Consider the following 12,741-nt stretch of genomic DNA (forward strand, 5'->3'; position numbering starts at 1 on the left):
CTTTGTCAGCTGTGTCCTGTTGGGACACTGTTCATCCTGGGCTGTTCTTGGGGACTGCATTTACAACCTTTACCCCATGACTGATGTTGGTAGAACAGTGAGTTCATATGTGTGCCCTAACTTGGGTGACCTTTACAGGGTTAAAATCTCACCCTTAGGCTTCACCATCAGGATCACAGGTTGGTAAATTAAGCAATTAAGGTTTAAGAGATTGCAGATTAGTATTTAAATATATGACACGCTAATTCAAATTACCACAAAATGACTACATTTTCATTATTAAAAAAGCAAGCCATAAAATGGATGTACTCAACTCTGTAATTTTCTCCAAATTTTATGTTGAAATTGTATTTTCAATGATTTATCACAATACTTAATTCCTAATTCAGTACTTTCCAAGACATTTTCTATAACCAAAAGATGCATCATTTCTCTAGAAGGCTAAATGGTTGCTGGGAAAAATAATTGTTTACATGCAGTTCTATTAACATTTGCAAAAGTGTTCAAATTTCCAAAACAATAAAGAATTCAGAAATAGTTCAGATTTATCTGCCTATATTTCCCTAAAACCTTTAATGCTCTTGGGCTACAATTGTGGAGACATTCAATGTAAAATACAAATCCATTATCCTAATGGATAAATTGAGTAAAACATGATGACAGAGGTGCTGGGATCAAGCAGCAGCTCAACAACCTGTCAAAAAAGGAGCCAGAGTCCACACCTGCTCCACTCTGACGAGACACATCTTCCATATAAGATTGTAGGAATGTTCTCTCTCCTGGCTTGGTCCTTCTGGTCAATACCTCTTGCAGAGCTGGCTATGTTGCCCCTTGTTCCTACTCTGACCCTGTCTGGCAGTCAGAATAGTTATCCAGAATGTTGGTCCCCTCAGTGCACAGCAATCATAAAATCCATGCTACCCCACTACCTTGGTCAATGTTCTATTCACTGTGAATTCTGCCTCTTTCATGCTTTAAAAGGAAAAGGTAAGTATTTTCTCCAAATCATAGAAAGTTACTTTTAATATCAACTTGCATGATACATATCAGGGAGCTGCCAAATTGTCCATGTATTTTGGTGTATTGAATCTGTGAGGTCATGTCTTGGTAGCAGGAGGGGCTACAGGGGTGGTTTCTGAGAGAAGCTGCCACAAGTTGTCCACATGTCCAACAGAGCCAACCCCTGGGGGCTCCAAGATGGACCTGCCCCTGGTCACAGCCAAGTCCATCAGCGATGGACTAGTGACACCGGGATAATGCATTTAACAAGAGGAAAATGCACAGAAGCATATGCAGCCAGAGAGGAATGACAATATCCAAGCAAAAAAGCCCCAGACACCAAAGTCACTGCACAAGGAGGGACAGGAGGTGCCCCAGGTGCTGAAGTGCCCCTGCAGCCCGTGGTGCAGCCCATGGGGGAGCAGAGATCCACCTGCAGCCCATGGAGGAACCCACGCTGAAGCACATGGAAACATCTGAGGGAGGCTGTGACCCCGGGGGAAGCCTGCACTGGAGCAGGCTCCCAGCAGGACCTTGGAGAGAGCGCACACGAGCAGGTTTGCTGGCAGGACTTGAGACCCCACAGGGGACTGACATTGGAGTGGCCTGTTCCTGAAGGACTGCACCCCGTAGGAGCCACACCAGAACACTTCATGAAGAACTGCTGCCGTGGGAAGGACTGTTAAAAAAATTCATGGAGGACAGTCTCCCATGGGAAGAACCCCATACTAGAGAAGGGGAAGAGTGTGAGGAGTCCTCCCCTTGAGGAAGGAGAGGAAGAGACAGTGTGTGATGAAGTGACTGCAGTCCCCATTCCCCATCCTGGTGCCCCACTTGCAGGGAAAGGTAGAGAAAATTAGGAGGGAAGTTAAGCCTGAGATGAAGAGAATGCTGTGGGACAGGTGGTTGAAGATTTGGTTTTATTTCTCATTACTCTACTCTTAACTGATTGATCATGAACTAATTTCCCCAAGCTGAGTCAGTTTGCCCATGACTGTAATTCCTGAGAGATGTCTCCCTGCTCTTACGAAATTTTTGTTGTATTTGTTGTATTTTCCCTCCCCTGTCCAGCTGAAGAGTGATGGAGCAATATTGGTGTACACCTGGCATCCCACTGAGGTCACCTTGTTGGTGTCTCCTTCCTTAAGTCCAGCCTCATCTTTCTGATTGACTACACAGGGAATACAGACATCAGGAACTCTGGGGTACTGCAGGGCTCAGTATCCAGGTTTCTCTTCAGATATAGCCTAGTTTCTCTGTGAAGAAAGCTTCAAGAGCCATTTTGGAGTGTAGTAGTTAAATTTATTTCCACTGTAGAAGCACACTTGTTTCAGTAATAAAAAAATAATCTTTGCAGAATAAAAGTAAACCTGTAGTGCTATAAATATTATTTACTTGCACAAGAATTCACCTAAGTCACTCAACATATGTTTAGACTTAGTATTCCCACAGTCCTACATTTCCAACAGAGTTAACACGACAGTTACTTGCAGAAAGATGAGAAAGGTGAAGTCTGGCTCAGCTGGGATTTAAACACACATGAAATAATAGAAAGCTTCCTTCCTTGGTTGTTTGGGGTTTTTTTCTTATATGACTAACGTGGCCTATGAAAAATACTAACAGCCTTCAGCACTGACCATCTCTATTTGTCTAATTAAAATATATTACATAGAGAGCCACAGAAGTCTCTTCTGGCTGCCTTGCAGACGTGACCTTGGCCCTGGCCAGGCAGAACCAGCAATGAGTGTAGAAGTGTTCAAGCTCAGAGGTTCTTAGCCTGTGCTCAGTCTCCATGTCTCCATGTATGAGACTCCCATCACCAGTTACTGCCTTCCAAGAACAAACAAGGTCTAGCAATTTCCTTCAGGGAGTCATCACAGACTCATTAGATAGTATGCCTGAGTAATCAATAAATCCCCATGCTATGCTAGCACAGGTGCTCTACTACATATAGCATTATTAATGACCTGGGAAAACCAACAGGCCAGCTTATAGTAGGTAGGGCTGATGTGTAATTTTAGATAATATGAATACTTCATCCAAAAAAAAACCCACAAAAAACCTCTAACCTATATTCTGCACTCCCATTCAGTTCAAGCCATGGAACAACAGTAAACACAACTGCAACAAATTTAACTTGCACTTTAATTTCTAGATAACTCTTCAACTGTTCTTCCCAACTGTGGAGGTGGAGAAAAAAAATAGGGGGGAATAAAATTTAATGAATCACTCTCACAATGACTCTGTATTCCTGTATTCTGCTGAAATTATACTTTTTACTATACATGGTCAGCACCATGTCCTCACAGCAAAAGCTGATTTATTATGATCCCTCCTTACTGTTAGTACAGTGACAAAAAGTACAAGGTTCAGCCTTGATTCTTCTCAAGGCCACTATGAGAGAACACTGAACTAATACAGCACAATACTGAAGACAAGAGAACATAACACTAAAGTTCTGATACATTGAAAAGCAATTCACACATAAGCTCATTTATGTAGGCACACTGACATATTGAGCACCATTTTTTTTTTCAGTTTAACATCAACATTCAACTCTGAAAAGAAGAATGTTAAGCCTCTAGGACAGTTTCAGTATCAAGGAAAGAACTACTTCTAATTTAGAAACATCAAAACATTGACACCTTAGCTGAGACGATCACTGCAAGTGACCCTCTCTCTGAATTCGAAGGCGCTCCTTCTCCACTTGCAAGCGCTCCTTCTCAATCTGCAGCTTCTCTGACTCAAACTTTAGAAACTGCAGCCTCTCTTTCTCTAACTGCAAGCGTTCCTTTTCAAGTTTTAACTTTTCTGTTTCTACATCCAGAGGCTGCATGACAGGTTTTTCAGTTTGGGTGAGGTCATTCTCCAGGGCAGGTTTTTCAGCATGCAGAGTCTCTAGCCTGAGTTTCTCCCACTCAATCTGAAGTCGCTCCTTCTCAATCTGAAGCCTCTCACGCTCCAAGTCAACGTGCCGCAATCGCTCCTTCTCAATCTGCAGGCGCTCCTTCTCCACTTGCAACCTTTCGGCTTCGATGTCCAGTCGCTGTTTCTCCAGCTCCACCTTTTGTTTCTCCAGATTTATAAGCATGTGAGAATCTTCATAGGCTAGCCTAGCTTGAGCAGAGCTCAGATTTCCAAACTCTTCAATGTGGGGAAAGTCTGGTAAGTCATTTTCCTTTTTCGAATCTGGTAGAACTGATGACAGAATTTCTTCTTCTTCCTCAATAGGAAACTGTAGAGAGGAATGTAACAGACGAGAATTACATTCCAGTCCTTATGCCAGAATATATTAGTTACATACAACTTGACTCAAAGAAAACATACTGCATTTTTTCATCTTTAAAGATCTTCAGAAGTGTTTAAGTTGTATGTTGTGAAATAACCATGATACACCACAAGATTTTTTTATCATTACACAGGAGGAGAAACGGGCTCTATCTGCAAGTTAATATCTGGTAATGAAAAATGGAAAATCTTGTCAGTGAACATACAGGAACATCCAGAAAATACAGCAGAGTAGTTAATACAGATCATTCAGAACAACTGATAGAAAATAGGATCTAGAAGACCATATGTTGTTCTTACCTTTCACAGAGCTGAGTGACATTTACGTAAGCCACCAGGCACTTGTTGTGACTAATTATTTATCAGAGCAGATGGATCCATAGGCTATGTGTTATGTAAGCTAGCCTAATCTTCACTAACTTGGTCTATTCCATTCCTAAAAAACATTTAACACTGACATTTTTCACATGCTCCTAACCCTTCCAACTCTATTAAGTGGGTCAATAAGCAAGACTTGTTTAACCATTTTGTATTATCACATTTGCTGTAAAGCTATTTATGACACAGATGATGAGGTGGTTAAGACCACTGCTCTCCACAAACTATAACATTTCGTGTAGTATCACAGCCTTTACGTCCTACATAGCACAAAAGGGATCAATTGTCCCCCAATATGTACACTGCAAGAGAAAGGCAAACTGAGGAAGGTTAGTGTTCAGAAATCTTTAGGACTAGGAGAGCCACTGCCAGTCCTCTAGCATTAGAGAAACACACTGTTCTTCAGTACCGTCTGACAGTAGTTCTCACTGCCATCTAACAGCTTACACTGATTTTCTCCCAGCAAACATATCAACGGAGATAAGACAGGAGTTGCCTCCCCACTCCTCCTGCTCAAAAAGAAAAACCCAACAAAAAATTTCCCCCCCTATTGCTCAAAAACCCAAAGCAATAAATTACCCCAAACAAAATTGTTTGAGTACTTCTCTTGGAAAAGAGAACTATGTATTTAAAGAGGAACAGCAAAATTATCCCAACATTTGACTGCACTCCAGCTGGTTCCCTATCCCAGGACAGCCACAGTACTACTTGTCTATAGAGTATCAACTTGTCTATAGAATCCACTACTGCTTCTCAAATTCACACTAAAACTCTGACAGAGAGGAAAGGCTGACTGACCGATTCAAGTAACGTTTTAATTTCCTGTAAGTTCATTTCAAGAAATGCAAACAGTATCATATTTCTTTCTGTATTCTATTTCTTTCTGTAGCTCCAGGTAACATATACTTTCATTTATTAAAGATGAGCACTGCTATGTTCATCCATCGAGGCAGTCTGAACACTAAAAGGACCGGTTTCTTCCAATAGCATATTTCCGTACATTGACTCAACTAATTCTTATCTGTGGTACATGCAAATGGAAAATACAAAGTATGCAAAGACATACTCAAGGTTTTGGGATATCAAATCAGTAATCAACATCCAAGACTTTACACACAATTGGAAGCTGCTGGATTTGAATATCATGCCTCCGAATTATATTTATTTCTACAGTTTAATTCACACATTCAGAAAAACACAGAAACAGATGCTATGAAGGAACACAGTAAAAGGCATTATGCTGAAATGAAGCAAAGGCCATATTGCATACAGCTCACATATGTCAGTCACTCACTTCAAAATTCTGCGGATCCTCCTCTTCCTCTTCTACTTTGATTTCCGTTAAAGATCCACCGGGTTCTCTCAAGTCAGAGATATTTTGCCATTCAAAACTAGATTCAATTGCAAATCCCACTTTCTCATCCATGTCTTCATTGAGAGAGTCATCTAAATTGGATGAAGGAAGGTGAAACCCAGCACCTACTTTGATGTTTGCATTCAGACGTTTTCTCTTCATGAGTGCTCTCCAGTCAAGGTATCGCCTTTTCACTTCTGTCCCTGTTCTCTGCTCTCCTTCACCTACAGCATTGACACACTCTGCTATCTCCTCCCAAGCTTTCCGTTTCATCTCATTAATTGTTGTATTAAGTTGCTTCGAAAAGAGTACTTCTCTCCTTTTTCTGATTTCCTTAAGAAGAGTTTGAGTTTCCTGAACACTAAAATTGCTTTTTCTTTTTCTTTTTAACTGTTTCATTTTTTCCAGGCTTAACCTAGTAATTTCACCACAACGGACTACAGAGATGATCTGACACTAATCAGCCACTAATATAAATAAATTTAAAAGCAAATGAAAGCAGTTGTCATGAAGTAAATTTTCTCTTCACTTTGTAGTATTTTTCTATTTGTCAGGCTTCCTAAGAGAAAAAGAGCAAACAAGATAAATCTCCAAGGTATACACCATATATTTTCATTTAACAACTTGACTCCTAAGTCATCATTTAAGGAATGCGTATTTTGAACTAACTGTTTATTTGATAAAGGAAAGCAATTCTTTAAACTTTCAATATAAACTAGTCATAGATACTTTCTCTAATCTCCTATGAATTATAAAACCATTAATATATCCATGTCATGAACTGTTATGTTTATTTGGTATTTCCATTACAAAAGTACAGCTCTTTTCCTTCAGCTCTTAAGAGTTTTGTCATTCAGGATATCCTTATGACGGAAATTTGACACATGCATTTCAGTCTGAAAGCTCAATACTTCCAAAAGAAGCTGAAATTGCTATATCATTACTTCAAAAACATGAAATGTTTAGGGGACTAAATTTTGAGACACATTTTAGATAAAATACCATTTTCATTTAAAAAAAAAGTAAATTAATATGAAAAGTTGACATTTTCGAAGCTCTTCTAACTTAACATAATCATAAATAAAAGAACTAGGGCAATCCTGTCAAATGTCATAAAATAACTACTAGTTCAAACAAATGTCATTCATTAGAGACATTTTAACAGCAAATAGATCTGTCACTATATGCCCATGGTAAAACCCTCCCGCGTCCTTCTCATGCTGTTAAACATCTCATGTCAGATACCATGGCAGCTTAAAGTTCATCCAGAGCTCTACCCCCAGCACCAGCTGGTCCTGTGCCTGATGCTGAAGAGAACATGAACCCCATAATTCACCTGACAGACTGTGTGCAACTCTGCAGAGAAGTGGAGAATGAGTGAGAGGAAAAGGGGACTATTCACACAGTAATGAATATTATAACTGCATTAATAACAAATTACCAAAATAAAAACACTAAAACAACCTACCAAAACCTGGAAGAAAAGACTAAGAATCAAAAATGGTCCCTGCTCACAGACTGCTTGGCAATAGGTTCAATTTAGGATTATTTTGATCAGTCTCTTGTACCATGTTACCCACCACTGCAGGTAGGCTTAAAAGGCTTTAAGTCAAGTGGGCCAGAGATTCACTACACACTTCAGGCAGTTTCAAGCTGCTGTTCGTTCACTGTTCATGCAGTAGACATTTGTCCACCCGAATGCAAATAGCTTCCAGGTTATAGATTCAATTATTACTAACTAATAATGGACTTAATTCTTAAATAACTCCCTCCCAGCTATACTGGATTCTTAAATTACTAAGTATTTTCACTCCTATTGTTCTCCCTAAACTTGGTTAAAGCATACAGATCAGCACAGTGCACTACAGCTCCCCACTTAGGGAATAATGTCTAATAGTTTAGACATTGTTCTTTATCTCCTATACACTACTGACTGCAAAGGAGTGGCTCACTTGCAGTTTTCCATGTCATGCAACATTCTTTCATAGCCAACAGAGCAAGCATGCTGCCATCAAGTCTTTTTTCAAATACTGCATTTAAAAAACCACTTTACTACTTTTCCTCACTAAAATACTAGTCGGTAAAGCTACTTACTTCCCATGATTACTAAGTAGCAAATCTGCAAAGCTAAGTCTCAAGAAGAAATTAACTGCATAAAGCACAGGGCTGTATCAGCATACACCACTCTACAGCACCCCCATGTAGCTACCCAGCACTGACTCAAGTAGGAAGCTGCATGCTGTTTAGGATGTGTGAAACTTTCTACCCTTCTGAAAATAAAAATCGCAAATGTTTTGGAGAAAAGAGAATTGTTTAAAAAAATATATATAAAATACTATTTTAATGCAGACCCTTAACTCGACATGACAAAGAACTAAAAAAAAAAAAAAAAAACAAAAAAAAAAAAAAACACCAAAAAAAACCCCACAAACCCTGTAGTGTAGAAAGTCAGATTTATACTAGAAGACAAACTCTATCTGCTAGAATTACACCAAATTTTTCTGAGACCTTTTATCTGATCTTTAAGCATAACTCCTTAGCAGACTTCTGCTGAATGACAGCCATTTTCATCTCAAGGTTTATACACTGGTTAAGTCCTTTACTTAGCCTCAGCTAGGTGAACAAGGTTCTTTTGGTCATTCCAAAATGGAACATTCCAACAAGGAACCACAGGAATTTACAGACTCATTTGGTATCTCCAGTTAACCTGGCTTCTTCTAAATTTCTCAGGGCCAGCGCAGCAGGATAATGCGGGTATAAACACAGAAAATCAAACAAAAATAAACTGGGTTTCCAAATCAAGTTTTCATCATCTTCCAAATAGTTCTACGTCAACATGGAAAATGCTGAAAGGAAAGCTTTCTCCTTAGCTCCAGAGAGGGCTGAGAGTTAAAATCTGTGGACCAGTCCACTGCTCCTTGCACGACTGCATCACCTGACTGATCTTGCCAGCCATGCTTTATTAAATGTCTAATTTTGGTTTTGGATCTTATGCCATAAGCCAAGGACATAACCCTTAAGAACTACAATACAAACTGGGAAATTATTGGCATCTAATTCCTTTATTAGGTAAAGTTTTCTCTTAGGCTTTTTTAAACTTTTGCTAGAAGACATCTGATACAAGCCCCTGAATCTCCCAGTGAAACATCAGCAAAACCTATATAGTTTAAAATTCATGATTAAGAACTTCCAATTCATAAGGACATCCTGCCTCTTTAACGCTTTCCTTTTTGAAAGCACATTGCCTTGTTAAGGACAATTCCTTTCTAATTAATATAGATGGAGTTAGTGAATTTTCTTAACAGTATATTTACTCCCCGAAATGGCTCTGTGTACCTAGCTGATACATTAACTAAAAAACATTATTATCTAAGAAAAGCTGAGATTTGGGATATTTGGTTCTTAGCCATTGCCAGATGGTCTCCAGCATATTATTCTTTAATGAGGAAAAATGAGCTCTTACATATTCAAAGTATCTAAGTGATGGGAAGGTAAATAAGCTAGGATTTGTACACCGCCTAGATAGCTACAGGAAAAAAAAAACAAAACTAATATTCCAAACCTCAGCAGCTGGGATAGCATTAATGCTCATCCTAGTAGCTAGGACAATGCTGTGTTTTGGATTAGTGTGACAATAATGCTGGCAACACATCAGTATTTTCATTGTGGTTAAGTAGGGCTTACTTTAAACCAAGGACTTTTCATATTCCCGTGTTCCACCACTGAGGAGGTGCACAAGAAGCTGGGGCGAACCGCAATGCAAAATGCGTACTTTCACAGTTTGGGTAGAAATGTGAAATGCTAGCTAAAAAAACCCAAACCAATTCTGATGACATCATAAAGACCTCAAGGGTCTGCAGAAAAGATGGCAACATGGAGCTTTGACTTTGGGCCTGTCAGGCCAAAAGCAACCTGCGATGAAGAAGGCTGAAAGACACACAAACTGTTGGGGTTGAAAAGAAACAAGTACTGTAAAACTCAGCTGGAAACTCCATGAACAGACAGAATATGCATACACTGAAGATCCTTGGCATAGTTAAAGACAGAAGAATCCTCATTCTGCCTCTATCTTTGCTGTCTCCTTTGTTGACACTTTATTGTCTGACCACGTGTTGGATCAACAATAAAAAATTGGCAAATGCCCCAAACAAGCAATGAAGCAAACAAAAAGATCCATGCATTCATCAGGAATGGAAGACTGCTGCTAGCATCAAACTTGAACTTTACGAAAATCGTGACCTCTTTTACAAAAGATGAAGTCGTGATTTTTTTAACTTTTGGGGCTTATGCTTGAATAAAAACAAGGACCTGCAATCTCTAAGTTGGGGGGGGGGGTTGTGTTTTTTTGGTGGTTTTTTTTTTTGGTTTTTTTTTTTTTTTTTTTTTTTTTTTTTTGTATGTGTGTGTGTGTGTTTTGTTTTTAAACAAAATTACAGTCTTGAGTATCTTCTGCCTAAGACTTTCTAGAAAACTTTTCTGTGATTCCTAACAGATGTCTACATTGGCTTCGAGCAACTCACGCTTTTGTACAAGTTTTAAGTACAGAAGGATCCGGGTGCTGCACAACCCATCATCCAACACAGCCCCGCAAGAAACCCACGGTTTACACAAACGAAAAAGCAGGCACAGAAGTGAACCAAAACCACCTAAAAGGATAATTCAAGGAAGCAGGGAGAGAGCGCGGAAGATGGGAAGCAGCTTGGCATTCAGGCTATTGAAGGCACAGCCTTATCAGGCCGAAGCTCCCAGGACGAGCCACGGCCAGGAAGGTAAGAGAAAGCCTCGTCCCTGCGCGAGAAGCGCGCTTGGAGGAGCGAGGGGTCTGGGGCCCGGTCCCACCCAGGGATGCAGGGAAAGCGAGGCGGCAACAAAGGGAGGCGGGGGCACGGCCGGCTGCCCCGGCCAGCACGGCCCGAGTCCCGGGGAGCAGATGGGCCCGTGGGCCTTGCCGCAAGCCAGAGCCCCTCGGGCAGGCGGGGCCCTGCGACTCTCCTGGGAGAAGAAGGAATAGGAACGGGACCTCCCCGTGAGGAGATAAGACGGAGGGCAATCACTTATCATCCCTAGGGGCCGAGGGCGGCGGAGCCCCACCGCTCTACCCCCTCGAGGGCGGCGGGGGCAGCCCACACGCCGCGGGCGGAGCGGCCGCCCCATGCCCGGACCGGTGCCGCTGCCCGCCCCGCCCGGTCCCCGGGGGCCGCGCGCGCGACTCACCTGCGCCCGCCGCTCCCCTCCGGGCCGCCGGCCCTTTAACGGCCACCGCCCTTCCATTGGGCGAGCCGCCTGCCTGTCACTCTTCTCCGCACGCCTATTGGTGGTCCATGTCCGCCGCTTCCCCCGCCCCGCCCAGCCGCGCCGGGCGGGACGGAGTCCCCATCGTTCCTTCGCCGGCGGGGCCGCGCCGCGCGCAGTCGCCGGGCAGCCATTGGCTGCAGCAGCCGCTTGTCTTCCCCACAGGTAGCGGTGATTGGCTGTGGGCTGTCTCGGCCCGCCCCCCAACGAGGGACCCGCCGCAGTGTGGGTTTGGTGCTGCCGCTTTGCCGGAGGGCGCGGCGCAGGAAGGGGGAGCGGCCTGAGGGGGATGGAGAATCAGGGTCAACCCGAGCGTGAGGAATAACTATGCGGGAAAAGCGTGCACGAGCCACCGCTGTGGCCGCCGGGTTTACGATGCTGCTATCCAGAGCGAGCGCGCGGCAACCGGCTCTTGTTCCTTAACTGCGCGGTTTGTGATTAAAATGGAGAAATTACGTCTATCACGCACTGTCATTAAAGAAACGAAAGTGTTTTTCGGGAAGTGCTGCTTGTGAGAGCCACCACGACGTTGGCGTGGGTGAATAAACACACCAAACGCTTTCCTGGAGCTCTCGGGCTTGGGTCTCCTCGTCCCCTCCGCCACACAAGATGTGCCTGGTCCTTGCCTTCCGTGTTAGCTCCTGTTGCCTTGCTCACGTGTAACCCTGCTTTTTCGGAGTTAGGTGCCTCTATTCTGCCTAGCCTGGTGTGTGCATTTAGTACTCTGCATATTCGTTAACAGTTACTTGCTCAGTCTTATCAAGTTCTCTCACTGGACAAGCAGTTACTTGATTAATACACCTTTAAGTGATCATAACTCCGATGATTCTACAAATCCCCCTAAAATGGTATTTTCCAGTTTCAGCCAACTGTTAACTTACCAGTTTGCTAACAGGTAGTGATAGCTTTGCTGCCATAGTTGCCCATTGTGAACCGAAAATCAAGTTTAAAAGGAAAGTGGTGAGGAAGAGTAGTGTAGCCAAGACCATGCCTCATTGCTGACATATATAATACAGGGATATTTCTTACTGAGACTCATACATGAACTTGGCTTCCCTTTACATTATTACCAGTATTTTAACAGTGCTCAGAAATGAGATTCAAGAGCACCCCAAATATCTTGCAGGCTAGTTCAAATTAGATTCAGGTGCAAGTAGGTGGACAAATGATGGCAAGGGGAGGTCATTAACAGTCTGAACCTCTGCTAGTCTGCAAAAATAATTAGTCCTAATTATACCTCATTGAGTATCCTTCTTTATTGTGAAGGACAAACCCACTAAATATGGTTAGTATCCATTAGAATAATTTTAACTAGGAATCACATGATTTCCTAGAGTAGCCATGTACATAAACCTAAATAGCTCTCCTTCTCCCAAATTTGTTACTCTACTTTTATGGAGGCTTTTGATCACTGGTGAAAAATCCTGAGT

The 12,741-nt window shown here is 42.1% G+C and overlaps 1 protein-coding gene across 2 annotated transcripts; it reads right to left on the reverse strand.

The window, feature by feature from the left end:
- Nucleotides 1-2,279: 2,279 nt before the first annotated feature.
- On the reverse strand, nt 2,280-11,381 carry MSANTD4 (Myb/SANT DNA binding domain containing 4 with coiled-coils). Of its 2 annotated transcripts, XM_040056447.2 has the most exons (3): nt 11,234-11,381; nt 5,960-6,578; nt 2,280-4,234 (listed from the first exon to the last, which is right to left on the reverse strand). In XM_040056447.2, exons 2-3 carry the CDS (start codon nt 6,416-6,418, stop codon nt 3,659-3,661), a joined length of 1,035 nt encoding a protein of 344 aa, XP_039912381.1. In that variant the 5' UTR covers nt 6,419-6,578; nt 11,234-11,381; the 3' UTR covers nt 2,280-3,658. The 2 variants fall into 2 exon arrangements, with proteins under 2 accessions (XP_039912381.1, XP_058275440.1); XM_058419457.1 differs by lacking the exon at nt 11,234-11,381 and having other exon boundaries at nt 5,960-8,228.
- Between the last annotated feature and the right edge of the window lie 1,360 nt (nt 11,382-12,741).

Source organism: Hirundo rustica, chromosome 2 (assembly GCF_015227805.2).
Source record: "Hirundo rustica isolate bHirRus1 chromosome 2, bHirRus1.pri.v3, whole genome shotgun sequence".
Classification (NCBI taxonomy): Eukaryota; Metazoa; Chordata; class Aves; order Passeriformes; family Hirundinidae; genus Hirundo; species Hirundo rustica.

Coding starts and splice junctions, on each gene's coding strand:
- MSANTD4 (XM_040056447.2), bottom strand. CDS start 6,418: ATGAAACAGTTAAAAAGAAAAAGAAAAAGCAATTTTAGTGTTCAGGAA. Junction 4,235..5,959: donor AGGATCCGCAGAATTTTGAA/GTGAGTGACTGA, acceptor TCCTCTCTACAG/TTTCCTATTGAGGAAGAAGA.